Genomic DNA, 19,019 nt, shown 5'->3' with positions numbered 1-19,019 from the left:
TGGAAAAAGCTTTGGGAAATTTCCAGCATTGTGCAACATCTTGATTCTGCCCTGAAAGTACCCCCCAGTAAAATAATTTTAACATTAAATTTGTACTGTATATAAATGTTGCTGCATTATCAGGGTAATTAGTCTGCTTTTGAGCTTAAGAGGAGGAATTCTGTTCAAAGTTATTCAACTTAAGGACATCCCAGATAGAGCACTGGCCTTGGAATCAGGAGGACAGGAATTTGAATTTACCCTCTGACACTTACTAGCTGTGTGAACTTGGGAAAGTCACTTAACCCTGATTGCCTTGCATCCAGGTTATCTCTAGTTGTCCTGATTGATATCTGGCCACTGAATCCAGACAGTTCTGGACAAAAAAATGAGGATGACAACTATAGTACACCCTCATTCAAATCCAATTCATGTACTTGTCATGACATCACCTCCCTTGATACCATGGTCTTCTTTGAGACAAATCATCATCGTACCATGCAAAGGATACTATATCAGAAGGAAGTGGGCCCTGTGCAGGGCTAAAGGTTGCCTGGAATCTAGTAGCATGTTATTATAGTAACAGTATCATAATCCTACAATTCTTGAGCATATCCACTCTAATCCTACCTGAGAAGATACACTTATCAAAGTTATCAGAAATCAATCAATCAGTTAATCAGCAGGCATTTATGAAAGGTCTACTCTGTCATGTTTATGCTAGACCCTGAGCATGCATAATCAAAGAATGAAATAATCTATACTCAACAGTTTACATACTGAAGGATATGCTAGAGTACAAATTTTATGTTACCAAGGTGGTTCTCTAGAATGATGAAAAAGAAACTGTCATTAGAGAGTCCAGGAGGCAATAAAATGGACAAATAAAAACTTCACTTTGCACCCAAGATGATAATATTAAAAGGGCTCACCTTAATATAAAAGGAAGAATTAAAGTGCTTTTTTTCCCCTTTTATTTAAAAAACATATAATTTTGGGGGCACCTAGGTGCGGTAGTGGATAGAGCATCGACCCTGGAATAAGGAGTACCTGAGTTCAAATCTGACCTAAAACACTTAATAATTACCTAGATGTGTGACCTTGGGCAAGTCACTTAACCCCATTGCCTTGAATAAAAATTTAAAAATTTTAAAAAAATATGATTTGGATGAACATATTACAGCTACTACAGCTGGAAGAGACCTTAGGTATCAAATAACTATAATAACAATTAGTTCACACTTAGAAAGTAGATATTATTACTTCCATTTTACAGTCAAAGAAACTGGAGTACTAAGAGGTTCAAAGACTCGCCCTGGTTCATATAGCAAATGTTTGATGCAGGTCACACATTTAGATCTTACTAACTCCAAGTCCAATATGTAATGGACTGAGTCCCCTACCTACCTACGTTCAATTGCCTAGATGAGAAAATTAGGCCCACAGAGATGAGATGAAGTGAGAGAGCCTGGTTTGAACTCTAGCCTTCTCTATTCATTTTATATTTACTTATATCTGCATAAATGTTGATTCCCAACTCCCCTTGTCCACCCCTTTGAGAATAATGTAAGCTCCTGTAAGACAAGGACTATTTTATATTTTATTTTTATTTTTCCAGTATCTAGTGCAATGTCTTGTACATAGTATATGAATAAGAAATATTTAATGGAATTTAGCAAAGGATAACTGCCAAAGCAGACAGTACACAAAGAGAAAATAAAAGTGAAGGGGGGGGAGAAATCACAGGATTCCAGCTCCAAATTGGGATGAAAAGTGAGCAAAAAAGCACAAAGCAATATGATATTTAATCATATTCACTGATATTTTCAATAGCAATTGGATCTATTAACTTATTAAATTAAAATATAAGATTCAAAAGACTTTGTTATTATAATTATTTGAAACAAGATAAAATTTCTGGAACAGAAGCCTAGTCCATAGCTTGCGTGTCGCTGATTAAGTGCAAAGGAAGTGTACTCCAAACATTCTGGAATTACTTTTCTGGCCTGCTAACAACATGAAGCTTTTTCAATTTGTCATGTTATCAGAAGTGGGGAAGGCCCTCAGAATGTAGTAGTTTTTGCAGACCAGAGCTTTGATTATTCTCTTTGACTGCTCTCTCTTGATGGATAGCTCTGCTCTCAGTCTGACTCAACTAAAAAGAGGAGATATTTTTGACCTCTCCTGATGCCAACATATGGCCTCTTTAAAATAGACCTTGGTCTGTGCTTTTACTTTTCTCGGTTCAATAAAGAAAATTAATCTGGAGGCTTCCACCTTGTGATTTTTGAAAGGTCAGAAGGTGAGATTCAAGGATATTGGGAGCCATCCAAGGTTCATGGTTTTAGTAATCTGAGTTAAAATTAAATTTTATAGCCATCTCAGCAGTGATGCTTTCCAACACTTCCAGAGTGACCTTCAGGAATCAGCCCAGCAATAGCTAAAAGTGGTGGGAAAAAACTGATTAGGCAGCAATGCCAAATGTAGATGTCAACTCAGTAAAACAAAGCTATAATGTGAGCCTGAGATAGGGAAAATGTTTATACTTCTATCCTGTTGAATTTTCCAACTTTGTAAAACCTAAGTGATGTTAATTGGTTAAAATGGAACAGGGATGCTAATCATTCACAAGTGACTGACAGTAGGGCAGAACACATCTGGTCACATGAGTTAAAAAAAACAGAGAAGAGATATCCCAATTTTACAGAGTACTCTCAATGCCTGAAGAGAAGATGTAGAAGGCCTTAATCTGGAAGAGTAAGGTCACAGTATACTTCCTATACTTAAAGTTCACTTAAGAATTTTATTGACTAGGGGGGCGGCTAGGTGCCGTAGTGGATAAAGCACTGGCCCTGGAGTCAGGAATACCTGGGTTCAAATCTGGTCTCAGACACTTAATAATTATCTAGCTGTGTGGCCTTAGGCAAGCCACTTAACCCCGTTTGCCTTGCAAAAACCTAAAAAAAAAAAAAAAGAATTTTATTCACTAATAAAAAAAGACAGGGAATAAATTTCCCCAAGCATAGAAAACTGAGAAGACACCATACCTTCTCTTCACTGCTGTCCCCAGAGCTCTATCAATGTTGCTATTTAAAGCAAAATTGTCTGAGTGCCAACTAACTTTGCTACAACCATCTTTAATACCTTCCTACAAAATGCCAAAAGGTATACAACAAAATTACATGAAGATGAATTGAGGAAGGAAACTCAGAGATATTTCCATCAAATGATGCAGGAAGAAAGTAAATAGAATCAAGAGATTAATCAATATAATAATCATGACAATTTAAGAAAAAAATAAGATCAGATCTCAGATCACTAATCAATGCAGTGACCAATCTTGATTCATGAAGACTAAACTTGAACCTTGGTTCTTGGTTAAGAGATGATGGACTAAAACTGAGAAATGAAGCATATACTGTCATACACAGGCAATATATTGGTTTATTTTTTTTTAACTGCACTTCTTTGTTGGGAGGGTTGGGAATTTCAACTCTAGGATAGAGGGAGTGGGAAAAGGGATTAATGGGAAGTGACAATGATGTGGAAAAGAAAAAAGTAGGGGTAAAATCTGTTTAAAATTAATATATATTCTCTCAACGCCATTGACCATATTCCAAACCTTTAATTTTATATTTGAGGAAACTGAAGCCCAGAAAAATGAAGTACCTTGCTTTTCATAAGGTAGGAAATAGCAGACCTAGATGAAAATTTTGTTTTCCTTCTTTATAGATGTTTAAAAGTTTGATTTTTGTCAGCATATCCTTTATACTTATTCTAGAAAATGAGATATTTTCATTCTAATTATTATAGCCATTATAGTGTTGTGTATAATAATTTTGAAAGTTTGCAAAGCATTTTACATGTATTATATCTTGAGTGATTCTCACAAAAACCCTATGAAAAAAGGTGCTCTTATTTTCATTTTACAATGAGGAAGCTGAGTTCGAGAGGTCATTTACACTGGATCATACAGTTTAAGCATCTGGATCCAGACTTGGAGCTCTCTGATCCTAAATTGAGATCTCTAAATAGAGGTGGCATAGAAAAAAATATACTACCCAACTACCTATACCTTGCCACTATTTTTCTTCCTGTCAGACTTTTAAATAAAAGTCAAATAGAAAAGTTAAATAGGACTTTTAATTATACTTCCTGAAAAACTTTCTAAAATTTTGTTTCCTCTAAAAATATTTATTGTTTATATATAGGTGATGAAAGGAAAGTACTAGGAAGAAATTAAAATAGAATTTTTAAATTTTTCCAGAATATGAGATAAAACTAAGAATCTATTACCATTTAATCTTTGTGCCCTGAAAAACATAAGGATGATACATGATTTGAGAGGATAACAATTCTGCAAAAGCATCATTAGCAGATTGATACATAAATGACAAGGCCTTCCCTCTGACAGATGAAGTTTGTTTCTCTTTCACATCCTTTATTTTTTTATTTAGTTCTTTTTTTTTTCTTTTTCTCTTGTTGCTTGTATTGGGTTTCCAACTTAAAGATATAACAAGATTTTAAGAAGAAGGAAGTATTCGACAGAAATGGCATTGAGCACAACGAAGACTATTACTTGTTATAGTGCTTCATGATTATGTCAATCCAAATAATTCATATGAGACTTATTTTATTTGGGCACAAAGTTTAAATACTAGAACTATTTCATTCATTATTTCTCATATGAACAATGGTGGGTTCCAAAATCTACTTAGGCTAATGTGTATTTTCTGTCATGGGGGAGAGAGTAAAGGACTGCTCATAGAAAGCAGCTAATGATTCAGTGGAGTGTTGGGCTTCGCCCTAGGAAGACTTGAATTCAAATATAGTAGGAGCAAGTCATTGAACTTCTGTTGGTCTCAACTTCCTTAACTATCAAATGGAAATAATACCAGCACCTAGCTTCCAGGGTTATAGAGAGGATCAAATGAGATAATATTTGTAAAAATTGGATAAGATAGTACCTATCACCTAAAAGATACCAAGTAAAACCTTGCTTACTCTCTTCCCTTTTCTTTAGAGGTAGAATCCCACTCAATGAAGGAAAACACTGACAGACCAGAGTGAGAGTGAAGCCCAGGCCATCTCAGCCCTCAGTGGTCTCAGGGGACCAGGAGCAGGTTTAGGGAGCCTCCCAACAGCTGTTTCCAGAGTACTCCGTGCACAGATTGTAAGGGGTTGGGGGAGACTAGAGGGGTCTCTCTGATATCCCTGAGGCAGGACTCTGTGGCTTTGCCCATACTCAGATCCAGGTTGCAGTCTGGGCCCCAGTCTCAAGAAAAGGAGATTTACTGCTATAGTAGAGCAAGGACTCTCCTCATGGCTCCAGGGCAGAGGGGGAGTGCTTGTGGTCAATCACAGACCAGAGCACAGGCCAGGAGAGTAGTCAGAGTTTCTCAAGGACTTGAAGGAATTGAGGTCCCTGAAGTATATCACTGAAAACAGTTGCAAAAACCCTCAAAAGCTTGGGACAGTGCATCCTCTACCCTGGAAGTAGAGCCCCATCTTAACAAAGAGTTAAAATCAAGTCATAGGACTTCTGGCCAAGATGGCGGAGAGAAGACAGGCACAGTTCTAAAGTCTCCTGATCTCTTCTCCATCTATCACATGAAACAAACCTCTTAAAAGAAATCCAATCTAGAAAACCCAGAAAGAAAAGCCAAGAGAAAGAAGAGCTACCTCAGGATTTGTCTCCTGCAGTAGCCTTGGATGAATCCGTGCGGGTGACTCTGGGCTCCAAGGGAGGATTGGCCCCGATCAGCCAGATTAACAGCTGAATTGGAACCAGGAGTCTGAGGGACCAAGAGCTGGACCTGCTGGATCAGCGATGGGGCAGGACGAAAGAGGTTTGGGTCCTTGGGGAAGCAGAGGCGCTGGTGTTGGTGCTGCCCCCCTGGAGCTCGGGGACCAGGCTAGGGGAGTATTGTGGTACAAGAGAATGGCAGACACCATCCCTAGGCTTCTCGGGTCTGAGAAACTCTGAGGGCACGCCTCTGTTGCACAGAGGCCTCTCCTCAAACAAAGGCAAATTACTTCTGCCTCAGGCCCAGGTGTGTGAGCAGAAGAACCAGCCCACCTGAGGAATGACCTCAGGCCAGGGTAAAGCCCACCACTGATTGAAGGCAAAAGAATTCAATAGTTCCAACTCCTGCCTTCAGGCAAAGGGAGAAGGCCTCCCAACCAAGGTCACAGACACCCCAGAGAGGGAAACCAGCACCTCCTACTGGCCAGCCAGAGAAACTGCACTCAGTAAAGCCTTCAGCAATCTCAAGCCCAGGTGTACCAGCCTCCCCAACTCAAGGTCTTAGCATAATGAAAAAGGGTCAGCAGAAAGGTGGATCCATAGAAAAATTCCTGGAAGGGAAAGACCCCAACTCAGAGAAAACTGGAACCTCTGAGGAGAATACAATCTGGTCTCCAGCACAAAAAGACTTCCTTGAATAAATAAGGAAGGAGCTTAAAAATTTGGGAGAGACAATTAATACCTTAGAAAGTACAATTGGACAAACACAAAAGGAGAATAAATCTCTCAGATCATCAATTGGACAATTACAGAATGAGAGTAATTCTCTCAGATCCTCAAACGAGCAAAAGCAAAAAGAAATTAATTCTCTCAAAACCTCAATTGGTCAAATGGAAAGCTCTTTCAAAAGTAGAATTGACCAATTGGAAAAGGAGTTGCAAAAGGTAAATGAAGAAAACTCTTCCCCCCAAAAAATAATGGAGTCTACAGAAACTAATGACTTCATGAGAAAGCAAGAGTCAGTTAAACAAAGTCAAAAATTAGAAAAAATAGAAGTAAATGTAAAATACCTCATAAACAAAACCACTGACCTCCAGAATAGTTCAAGGAGGGGCAACCTGAAAATTATCACTGAAGAGAAAAAAATCCTGGACTTATTATTACAGGATCTAGTGATGGAAAACTGCCCTGATATCATGGAATTGGAAGGCAAAGTAGTTATTGAAAAAGTACATGGATCCCCACCAGAAAAAGATCCTAAAATGAAAACACCAAGGAATGTTGTGGCCAAACTGCAGAACTATCAGATAAAAGAGAAAATCCTGCAAGCAGCCAGAAAGAAACAATTTAAATATCAAGGAGCCACAGTAAGGATCACAAAGGACCTGGTTGCATCACCTTTAGGGGATCGAAGGGCCTGGAACGAGATATTTCGAATAGCATGGGAGCTTGGAATGCAGCAAAGAATCTACTTTCCTGCAAAGCTGAGCCTTCTCTTCCAGGGAAAAAGATGGACATTTAACAAAATGGAAGAATTCCAAAAATTTCTGATGAAAAGACCAGAGCTAAACAGAAAATTTGGACATCAAACAGGAGGTTCAAGAGACACATGAAAAGGTAAAAAAAGGGGGGGGGGCGGTAAAAGGAAAAAAAAATGCAATCCAGTAAGTTGAAATTGGCTAAACCCCAGGAAGGGGGTAAAAAAAAAGATTCTCATGAACCTTGAGAAATGTAACTCTAACAGAGTGAATACACCTAGCCAGAAATGATGGACATTCATGACCTATCCATGAGACTACTATCTAATGGGATGTAACTGGCTTTAACCCCACTTGGGAGAAAGACTCTAATGACTCTCAGGAATTTTGACTCTATTCAACAGAATGTACAGAACTAGAAGGGACAGACACTCAGAATTTTCTATGACTTAGACAGAAGGATCTAAAAAAAAAACACTACCACCCTAAAAAGGGGGACAGGAAAGAGACAGGAGGAGGGAGGGGATTGAATGGGGTAAATCTCATTACACTAAGAGGTACAAAAAACCTATGGTAATAGTGGGGAAGAAGGCAGCAGAGGAGAAACACCTGAATCTTCTTCTCATCAGATTTGGCTTAAAGCCAACCTACACATACTCAGTTAACTTATAAAACATCTAACCTTTCAAGTATTAAAAGGGGAAAGGGGGAGGGGGGTGGAGAAAGGGAAGGGGAGTAGGGCAAATAACAAAAAGAAGGGAAGGGAAAAGGGAAAAAAGGGAAAGGGGAAAGCAAGGGGAGGGTGTGATATAGGAGGGCAAAAACACTGAAGGGGGTGGTTTTCAGAAACAAAAGATTGGGAAATATGGATAAAAGGGGGGAAAGGGGGAAAAATACAAACAGAGAGAAGATAGCACAGAGGGCAATAAAGAATTAGTAATCATAACCTTGAATGTGAATGGAATGAACTCTCCCTTAAAACATAAGCAAATAGCAGAGTAGATTAAAAACCAGAATCCTACAATATGCTGCTTACAAGAAACTCATTTGAAGCAGAGAGATACATATAGCGTAACAGTAAAAGGTTGGAGCAAAATATATTTTGCTTCAGCTGAAGTAAAAAAAGCAGGGGTAGCAATCCTTATCTCAGACAAAGCAGCAGCAAAAATAGTGTTAAAAGAGATAAGGAAGGAAACTTTATCCTCCTAAAAGGTACCATAGACAATAAAGTCATTTCAATATTGAATATATATGCACCCAGTGGGACAGCACCAAAATTCTTAGAGAAGAAGCTGAAAGAATTACAGGAATACATAGACAGCAAAACTCTACTAGTGGGAGACCTCAACCTCCTGCTATCAGATCTAGATAAATCGAATCATAAAACAAACAAGAAAGAAATTAGGGAGGTAAATAGATTGTTAGAAAAATTAGATATGGTAGGCTTATGGAGGAAACTGAATGGGGATAGGAAGGAATATACCTTTTTCTCTGCAGCACATGGAATTTATACAAAAATTGACCATGTACTAGGACATAAAAACCTAATGATCAACTGCAGAAAGGCAGAAATAGTGAATACATCTTTCTCAGAACACAATGCAATAAAAGTCATATGCAATACTGGGCCAAGGAGATATAGACCCAGAACAAATTGGAAACTGAATAACCTCATTTTAAAAAATGAGTGGACCAAAAAACAAATTAGAGAAAGAATTAACCATTTTATCCTAGATAATGATAATAATGAAACCACATACCAAAACCTATGGGATTCATTCAAAGCAACTCTCAGGGGATATATTATAGCTCTAAATGCTTACATGAATAAATTGGAGAAAGAGTAAATCAATGAACTAAACAAGCAACTAAAAAAACTTAGAGAAAGAACAAATCAAAAATCCCTAATTAAGTACCAAATTAGATATTCTAAAAATTAAAGGAGAAATTAATAAAAGTGAAAGCAAAACAACTATTGAATTAATAAATAAAACCAAAAGTTGGTATTATGAAAAAACCAATAAAATTGATAAACCTCTGGTCAATTTGATTTAAAAAAAAGAAAGAAGAAAACCAAATTGCTAGTATCATAAATGAAAAAAGTGAACTCACCACCAATGAGGAGGAAATTAAAGTAATAATTCGAAATTATTTTGCCCAATTCTATGCCAATAAATTTGAAAATCTAAGTGAAATGGATGAATATTTACAAAAATATAAGTTGCCCAGGTTAAATGAAAAAGAGATTAAATACCTAAACAATCCTATCTCAGAAAAAGAAATTCAACAAGCCATTATTGAACTCCCTAAAAAAAAATCTCCAGGGCCTGATGGAGTCACAAGTGAATTTTACCAAACATTTAAGGAACAATTGGTTCCAATCCTATATAAACTCTTTGGAAAAATAGGGAAAGATGGAACTCTGCCTAACTCTTTCTACGAAACCAATATGGTACTGTTACCTAAACCAGGAAGAGTTAAAACAGAGAAAGAAAATTATAGACCTATCTCCCTGATGAATATAGATGCAAAAAACCTAAATAAAATCTTAGGAAAATGATTACAAGTCATCACTAGGATAATACATTATGATCAAGTAGGATTTATCCCAGGAATTCAGGGTTGGTTCAATATTAGGAAAACTGTTAGTATACTCAATTATATCAACAACAAACCTATCAGGAATCATATGATCATATCAATAGACGCTGAAAAAGCTTTTGACAAAATACAGCATCCATTCCTATTAAAAACACTAGAGAGTGTAGGAATAAATGGACTGTTCCTTAAAATAATTAGCAGTATCTATCTGAAACCATCAACAAGCATTATATTCAATGGGGAGAGGCTAGAGGCATTCCCAATAAGATCAGGGGTGAAACAAATGTGCCCATTATCACCACTACTATTTAATATTCTATTAGAAATGCTAGCACCAGCAATTAGAGAAGAAAAAGAAATTAAGGGAATTAGAATTGCGAAGGAAGAGAGAAAACTCTCATTCTTTGCAGATGACATGATGGTGTACCTAGAGATTCCCAAGAAATCATCTAAAAAACTACTGGAAACAATTAGCAATTTTAGCAAAGTTGCAGGTTATAAAGTAAACCCTCATAAATCCTCAACTTTTGTATATATATCTAGCAAGAAACAACAGGGGGGTGGCTAGGTGGCTAGGTGGCGTAGTGGATAAAGCACTGGCCCTGGAGTCAGGAGTACCTGGGTTCAAATCCGGTCTCAGATACTTAATAATTACCTAGCCGTGTGGCCTTGGGCAAGCCACTTAACCCTGTTTGCCTCGCAAAAAGCTAAAAAGAAACCAGCAGGAAAAGCTAGAAAGAGAAATCCCATTCAAAGTAACCTCAGACAATATAAAATATTTGGGAGTCTATTTGCCAAGACAGACTCACAATCTTTTTGAAAACAATTATAAAACACTACTCACACAAATTAAACTAGATTTAAATAACTGGGCAAATATCAACTGCTCATGGATAGAGAGAGCTAATATAATAAAAATGACAATTCTACCAAAACTAAACTATCTGTTTAGTGCCCAACCAATCAAAATTCCAAAAAATTACTTTAATGAGTTAGAAAATATTGTAAGTAAATTCATATGGAGAAATAAAAAGTCAAGAATTGCCAGGAGCTTAATGAAAAAAGTGCAAAAGAAGGTGGCTTAGCCCTACCCTATCTAAAATTATAAAGCATCACTCATCAAAACTGTTTGGTATTGGCTAAGAAATAGAGTGGTGGACCAGTGGAATAGACTAGGTGTAAAAGCAGGAGATGATTATAGTAATCTGCTGTTTGATAAACCCAAAGAGTCTGGCCATTGGGATAAAAACTCCCTCTTTTATAAAATTTGCTAGGAAAATTGGAAGTTAGTCTGGATTAGACCAACACTTCCCACCCTTTACCAAGATAAGGTCCAAATGGTTACAGGACATAGACATAAAAAAAATACTATAAGCAAATTAGAAGATCAAGGACTAGTCTACCTGTCAGATCTATGGAAAGGGGAACAGTTTATGACTAAGGAAGAGTTGGAGAACATCCCCAAAATTCAATTAGATGATTTTGATTACATTTAATAAAAAAGTTTTTGCACAGGTAAAACCAATGTAACCAAGATCAAAAGAAATGTAGTAAATTGGGAAACAATCTTTACAACTAATGATTCTGACAAAGGACTCATTGCTAAAATATACAGAGAACTGAGTCATATTTTTTAAAACAAAAAGCCATTCCCCAATTGACAAATGGTCAAAGGATATGCAAAGGCAATTTACAGATGAGGAGATCAAAGTAATCCATAGCCATATGAAAAAATGCTCTAAATTATTATTAGAGAAATGCAAATTAAAGCTTCTCTGAGGTACCACCTCACACCTCTCAGATTGGCCAGTATGACCAGGAAGGATAATGATCATTGTTGGAAGGGATGTGGGAAATCTGAAACACTATTACACTGTTGGTGGAGCTGTGAACTCATCCAACCCTTCTGGAGAGCTATTTGGAACTATGCCCAAAGGGCAACAAAAAGGTGCATACCCTTTGACCCAGCAATACCACTACTGGGTCTATACCCTGAAGAGATGAGGAAAAAGGGTAAATACATTACTTGTACAAAAATATTCCTAGCAGCCCTGTTTGTGGTGGCAAAGAATTGGAAATCCACTAAATGTCCTTCAGTTGGGGAATGGCTTAGCAAACTGTGTCATATGTGTGTCATGGAACACTATTGTTCTATTAGAAACCAGGAGGGACAGGACTTCAGGGAAACCTGGAGGGATTTGCATGAACTGATGCTGAGTGAGATGAGTAGAACCAGAAAAACACCGTACACCCTAACAGCAACATGGGAGTGATGTTCAACCTTGAAGGACTTGCTCATTCCATCAGGGCAACAATCGGGAACAATTTTGGGCTGTCTGCAAAGGAGAGTACCATCTGTATCCAGATAAGGAGCTGCAGAGTTTGAACAAAGTCCAAGGACTATTCCATTTAATTTAGAAAAACAGATAGCTTATTGTCTGATCTTGTTACCTCTTAGACTTCTCTTCTCTTTAAGGATATGATTTCTCTCTCATAACACCCAATTTGGATCAAGGTACAACATGGAAACAAAGTAAAGACTGACAGAGTGCTCTCTGTGGGGGGGGGAGAGGGGAGGGAAGCAAGATTGGGGGAAAAATGTAAAACTCAAATAATATCTTTAATAAAAATAAATTTAAATTAAAGAAAACATAAAAATTTAACACCAAAAAAATTCAAGTCATAGGCTGGAGAATTGAGCAAACAACAGAAGAAAAAAAAATCTGACCTAGACAATTGCTTTGTTCCTATGGAGGATCAAATTATATACTCAGAAAATAACAAGGTCAAAGTTTCTGTATTTAATAACCTCCAAAAATATGAATTGGTCTCAGGCTATGAAAGAGCTCAAAAAAAGATTTTGAAAATAAAGTAAAGGGGGCAAGTAGGTGGCACAATGGACAGGGCACTAGAGTCAGGAGGAGCTGAGTTCAAATCTGACTTCAAATACTTAATAATTACCTGGCTGTATGATCTTGGGCAAGTCACTTAACCCCACTGCCTTGCAAAAAAAGAAAAAAGAACAAAAAGAAAATTAAATATGGGAGGTAGAGCAAAAATTGGTAAGAGAAATGAGAGTGATGCAGGAAAATCATGAAATACAAGTCAGCAGCTTGGTGAAGGAATTACAAACATATAATGAAGAAAAATAACATTTTAAAAACCAGTTTGGATTGATTGGGGAAAAGCAATCCAAAAGGCCAATGAGAAGGAAAAAGGTCTTAAAAAGCAGAATTGTTCAGATGGAAAAGAAGACAAAAGCTCTCTGAAGAAAATGATTTCTTCAAATGCATAATGGAGCTAAGAAAGCTGATGACTTTGTAAGAAATCAGGAAACAATTAAACAAAACCAAAAGAATGAAAAACTAGAAGAAAATATGAAATATCTCATTGGAAAAACAATTTATCTGGAAAACAGATCCAGAAAAGGTAATTTTAAAATTATTGGAGACTTGAATGTCATGACCAAAAGGATATGCTAGACTTCATTTTTCAAGAAATTTTTCTCAGAAGATTTTCAAGAAATTCTCTTGGAAAATGCCCTGATATTATAGAAGCAGAGGGTAAAATAGAAATTGAAAAAAGTCACCTATCATACCTCCTAAAAGAGATCTCAAAATGAATATTATATATTCCAATATAATATTATATGGAATATATTGGAATTATATATTATAGACAAATTTCAGAACTCCCAAGTCAAGGAGAAAATATTACAAACAGCCAGAAATAAACAGTTCAAATATTGTGGAACTGTAGTTAGGATAACACAAGATTAGGTAGCTTTTACATAAAAGGCTTTTAGTGCTTGGAACATGATATTTCAGAAAGCAAAAGAACTTAGATTACAACCTAGAATAACTACCCAGCAAAATTGAACATACTCTGTCAGAGGAAAAGATGGACATTCAATGAAATAGGGGAATTTCAAATGTTCCTGTTGAAATGACCAGAGCTGAACAGAAAGACCTTTAAGACCAGGTCTCAGGTAAAGCATAGAGAGGGTGAAAGGGACAGGCAAATTATGAGAGGTTTAATGATGTTGAGCTGCTTGTATTCCTGTATGGAAAGATGATACTGATAATTGCTAAGAACCTTCTCATTTATTAGGGTAGTTAGAAGGAGCTTATATATAGAAAAGGCACAGGAGTGAGCTTAATAAGAAGGTATACTATATTATAAAGATGGAGTTAATGGGTGAAAAAAGAATGTACTAGGAGAATGGAAAAAGAGAGGTGCATTGGGGTTATTTCATAGTTATTTCATATAGTTATTTCACATAAAAGGCAAGAAAAAGATTTTGCAGTGTAGTGGAAGGGGGAAGGGGGGAAATGAGTGGCCTTCATTCTCATCAGAAATGAATCTGAAAGGAAATAAAATACACACTCAATTGGGTGTAGAAGTCTATCATACCATAGAGAAAAATTGGAGAAGAAAGGGATGGGACAAAGGGGACAGGGGGAGGAGAGGGGGCTTGTAGGTGAAAGAAGAGAGGGCAGATCGTGGGAGAGGGCAGTCAGATACAATGCACTTCTGAGGAAGGACAAGGTGAAAGGAGAGAGAGATAGAATAAATAGGGATGGGGGGAATAGGATGGAGGAAAATACAACTAGCAATACCAACTGTGGGAAAAAAATATTGAAGCAATTTCTCTGATGGACTTATGATAAAGAATGTTATCCATCCCAAAGAAGGAGCTGATGGTGCCTAAATAGACAGACTGAAGCACACTTTTTTTTTTCTCATTTTATTTTTCTTGAGATTTCTCTTTCTTAGTGAGGGGAGGGAGGATTATGTTTACTTTTACAACATGACAACTGTAATAATGTATTTCATATCTACACATTTTTAACCAATTATTCCAATTATTTCAAGTAATTTGTTTTCTCAATGAGGGTAGTGGGGTGGGAGAAAGGGAGAGAATTTAAGCCTCAAGGTTTTGGAAGTACATGTTGAAACTTGCTTTTGCATGTAGTTGGAATAAAAAAATTAAAAATAATGTTATAAATAATTGTATATGTAATTGTGGAAAATATTAAATATTAAATAAATATTTTTAAGTAAAAAAATTTAGAGACAGTGATCTCTCGGTACTAAGGCTATTTAGTACTATTGAGGCTAGGTGCCACTTTCACCTTGGCCACAGGCATTGGAAAAACTGATAGCACCAAATTCAGTTCCCCACCAGCCCTTGCTCATGAAGTTGAATGTATTATTATTGCTCTATGGTCATAACCATCACCACCATCATCATTATAATCATCATCATTACATAAGCATCTCTTTTACATATAATAGCCATAAAACAGGTGGTAACTAGACAAAGCTTCTTTTACAGGTAGAAATCTTTGGAAAGAAAGGAAAGTTAGTAGTATCACACCTCAAGCTAGACTAAAAAATTGTAGTCACCAAAACAAAATGCCTCAGAATATTTATTGGAAGCAAAAAAAATTTTCCCTGGAAGAATTGAATGGAACCCTTTCCCAAGGATCTAGGCCCCTTCTTCTTGTGAGACATATGCTATGGCTCCTTGCTAAAGGACACTGTGTTCCAAAAGTTCCTGGTTTAAAGGTGGAGAGGGTTTTTAAGATTACTGCTGATTGAGCAAAGACAACCACACTTCATGGGCTATAAGGAGCAAGAAACAATGTCTTCTATTATCTTTTGAAAAGGCCTTTTTTGGGATATAGTAAACATAAACTCTTACATTTCAAGCAAGGCAGAGATAGGTTTTTAATCTTCCTATATTTTATCTTCCTGTAACTAATAGCTATGATGACTATTAAGCACATGAAAATGATTGCCAATTCTTTGGATGAGACTGAGGCTGCATTTCAATTTTCTGTCTATTTCTTTGGTTTCTAAGTCTTTTTCTGAGCATAAGTATACTAAGAAGCTGATTTTTCAAGCCTGGTGGCTTCTGGAGTTCAAGAGTTTCTGGGTCTCTCATTTGGTTCTGGCTGCCCCGAAGGAAAGGCACTATCTACTATGATGTTTTGTGGAGGTAAAGATGACTAAGAAAAAGAAAGAAAGAAACTATAGTAATACTTAGCTGACCAGAAATCTATACAAATGAGTTGTTCAGAATGTCTAATATTGAAATGAAAGTGATACATCTATTCAACTGACTTCACAAAGTTGTCTCTTTCTTGTGGGGAGAGCATAATATGTGATGACTTATTGTTTTGTGTTTTATGTGTCTGACATTATTTTTCATATTAACATGAGTTTTTTTATTTTATGAATTTTTGTGTGTGACAGAGATTATAAATACTGTTCTACACCTAGTCTACTTTATATACTGAGAACCTTTTTAGAAGGTGATAGTCTTTTAGGTGATAGTCTAGAAGTGAGTCATACCAAAGATTTACTTTAGGTTTTTTTAGAACTTCAGCATTAGTGGAATAATTAGACAGAGAATATGAGAAAAATACAAGAATGCAAGAAAGAATCTTAATTATCACTCTTTGGGATCAGGCTCTCCTACAAATTAATCTGGTTATGCATGAAACATATGAGAAAGAATCTTCCTGGGCAGTAAGCAACTATAGATGTTAATTTTAATTATGTTACACATTTTACCATTCCAAGATTTTCACAGCAGATTTAACAGGAATTAGGTGGTTGTTTTATCCAAAATAATAATAATACAACCTGATTCATTACTAAATAATTCTTCTCCCTTATACCCCCAAAATCATTATATAAAGCTAAAAAGACTTTATTTTGTCTATGTATTTATTCTAACCAAAATTAAATTAGGGAATCAATTAAGTCTTACAAAGTAAGTAACTAGAAGAACATTTTTGCTTGAAAATATCTGTCATTTACCACACACACACACACACACACAAACATTAGAGTAACTACCACTAACTGATCCTATGCTTTACGTAATAAGGAAATACCTGTATGTAATTCAAGTGCTCCCACAATAATAGTAGGCTTCAACTCTTCGATCTCTTCTTCAAGTATGGCATAATAAAGAATTTCTGCTCTGATTTCTGTCAGAGAAGGTTTGCTAGCCAAAAATTCCTGTGTGTAGGTTGAATAATTGTTAATTATTTTAAATTTTTTATCAGCTACAAATCTCAGTGAATCCTTTTTACAATGACATTTATATTCAAATCCTTACATAGTGTTTTCAAGGAAATGAACTTTAATCTGAATCCATGGAGGAAGTATCACTATAAATGAAATCACAGATGTGTCAACAGATCTAAGAATGCATTATATGAAATGAGCCAAAAACGAAGAATGTATCCTTGACAGACTTGGGAGAAAACTGGTGATAGTCCAGTGCTTTCTGCTTTTATTCTGCCTGGCCTCAAGTGAGCCAAACTGTGACCTACCTGTAAATGTGCTAACACAAGAGTATTCCCTGACAACTACCAGCTCTCTAGGGCACATGGAAACCATCAAGCCTTAAAACAAGACTCTTGATTTCTCAGGTAGGCAGATAAAAAAAGAAAGGAAAACATGTCTCTAAGCCAGTGACTCAGAGACCATGCCTGACTGCCCCCAGATAAACTACATGGGGCACTCATAGAAGTGCCAGGTAGAACAGAGGATAGTGCTGGGATGAAAACAGTTAGACCTAAGATCAAACCCACCTCAGAAACCTCCTAGCTATGCAATCACTTTCCCTCTCTTGTTTCCTCATCTAGACAATAGGGATGATAAGACCTCCCAGTACTGCTCTGAGAATGGTGTGTGACACATAAAAAGGTTCCCATAAATGCATGGGCCACATTCTTCAACTCCTCTTGTCCTGCTAGATGATTACACTGAATAGTAGTGTTTATGCTTACCATCAGGATTCTGTCCAGCTTCAAGAAGCAATATGATTAGAGATACAGAAATGAGAAACAGCAAGAGGCACCATGAACTATTTCTTAGAGAACTGCCACCAGATCAGATCAAAGGGCAGTCATTTCACTTTTAGAGCTTGATGCTGACAGATAATACAAACAACAGCATCATTTACATAACACTTTACAGTTCGCATAGGAGAAGCAGCACAGTATAGCAGATCCAGATCTGACCTCTTAGCTTTTCAGTGCTTGAGGTGACTTCTAAGTTTCAGAGGAAGTGCTGACTTGCATTGGTAGAAAGATTTTCTTCACCAAAGAGTTCCCTAAACCAGCAAAGTCACAGATCTAGTCCCTCTCTTTCTCTAGAAAATAAGACCAGCTCTGTGAGGCAGTTATTGCAGGTATTACTGTCCCTATTTCATAAAGGAGGAAAGAAGGACAGCTTAAGTGATATCATATCAGCTTAGAACACACTGTGATACCACAGACAATGCTTAAAGCATTAGCGGGCATATTACTAGTCTGCACAGCCACAAGCAGGAGACTGTTGGGAGGAGTTCCAAGAAATTTCCCATAACTTCAATATATGAGACATTAATGTGAAATGACTTATGAAGAAAGCTTGCATGATGATGTACATTTCCAACAATGGGATCATAGGTATAGAGCTGTGTAAACCAAGCTTCAAACAACTCACCCTGGCAGCTGGAAGGGACCTTGGGCTTTCATCTTGCCTTGGAATCATTCCCACCATTGGAATATAAACCAAGAGAAAAGCTAAGCCCCTTGAGAAACATCAGTAGTACACAAATTAACTAAAATATACCTTAACTTTAGCATCTCGGTCTTCTGTCCAAAGAACTTTATATTTTTGAAACTCCAACAGTGCTTCTGCAGTTGCTTTCCTTAAAGAATTTACTGAAGAAGAAAGGATCAGGCCCAATTTAGCAATGTCTTTGTGTTCTGCAACACTAGGATAAAAATTTTTTAACTTCCTTGCAGGAGTGATTTCATCAGACACTAGGAAAACACATATTTTAAACATTACATTATAAAATGCCAAATCTTTAGTTTACATAATTAGAACATGTTAATCTATTTTAATGCTTATATTTAATATTCAACCCTTTTATTTTACTTGTATTCTCCAGCTTCAGGTAGTTAAGAACTATACATGTGCTATTTGCAACATAAAACATTAAATTTTAGAACATGGTGTTAAATTTTAGTTTCTAGATCTTTAAAATGCAGCAGGTTCAGGTGCTAACTGGAAGAAAAAAGATTAAGGACAGAATAAGAAGTCAAAAGAATTATTTTCCTAAAGAAGATTAAGGAATAAGTCAATATTTTCCAGTGTACCTTTTTCTTCTCATTTCATTTATCATTTATAATTGCTTCTTT

General features: G+C 36.5%; 1 protein-coding gene across 1 annotated transcript in view; it reads right to left on the bottom strand.

Moving 5' to 3' along the window:
• The window catches only part of LOC141489202 (dynein axonemal heavy chain 8-like), a 395,310-nt gene that overhangs the window by 220,097 nt on the left and 156,194 nt on the right, over positions 1–19,019 (bottom strand). The window contains 3 exon segments of the mRNA XM_074189981.1: positions 16,713–16,839; positions 18,445–18,638; positions 18,978–18,986. Coding sequence (XP_074046082.1) covers positions 16,713–16,839; positions 18,445–18,638; positions 18,978–18,986 — 330 coding nt within the window.

This window comes from Macrotis lagotis, chromosome 5 (assembly GCF_037893015.1).
Source record: "Macrotis lagotis isolate mMagLag1 chromosome 5, bilby.v1.9.chrom.fasta, whole genome shotgun sequence".
NCBI lineage: Eukaryota > Metazoa > Chordata > Mammalia > Peramelemorphia > Peramelidae > Macrotis > Macrotis lagotis.
This window is presented reverse-complemented; position numbering and strand designations above follow the sequence as displayed.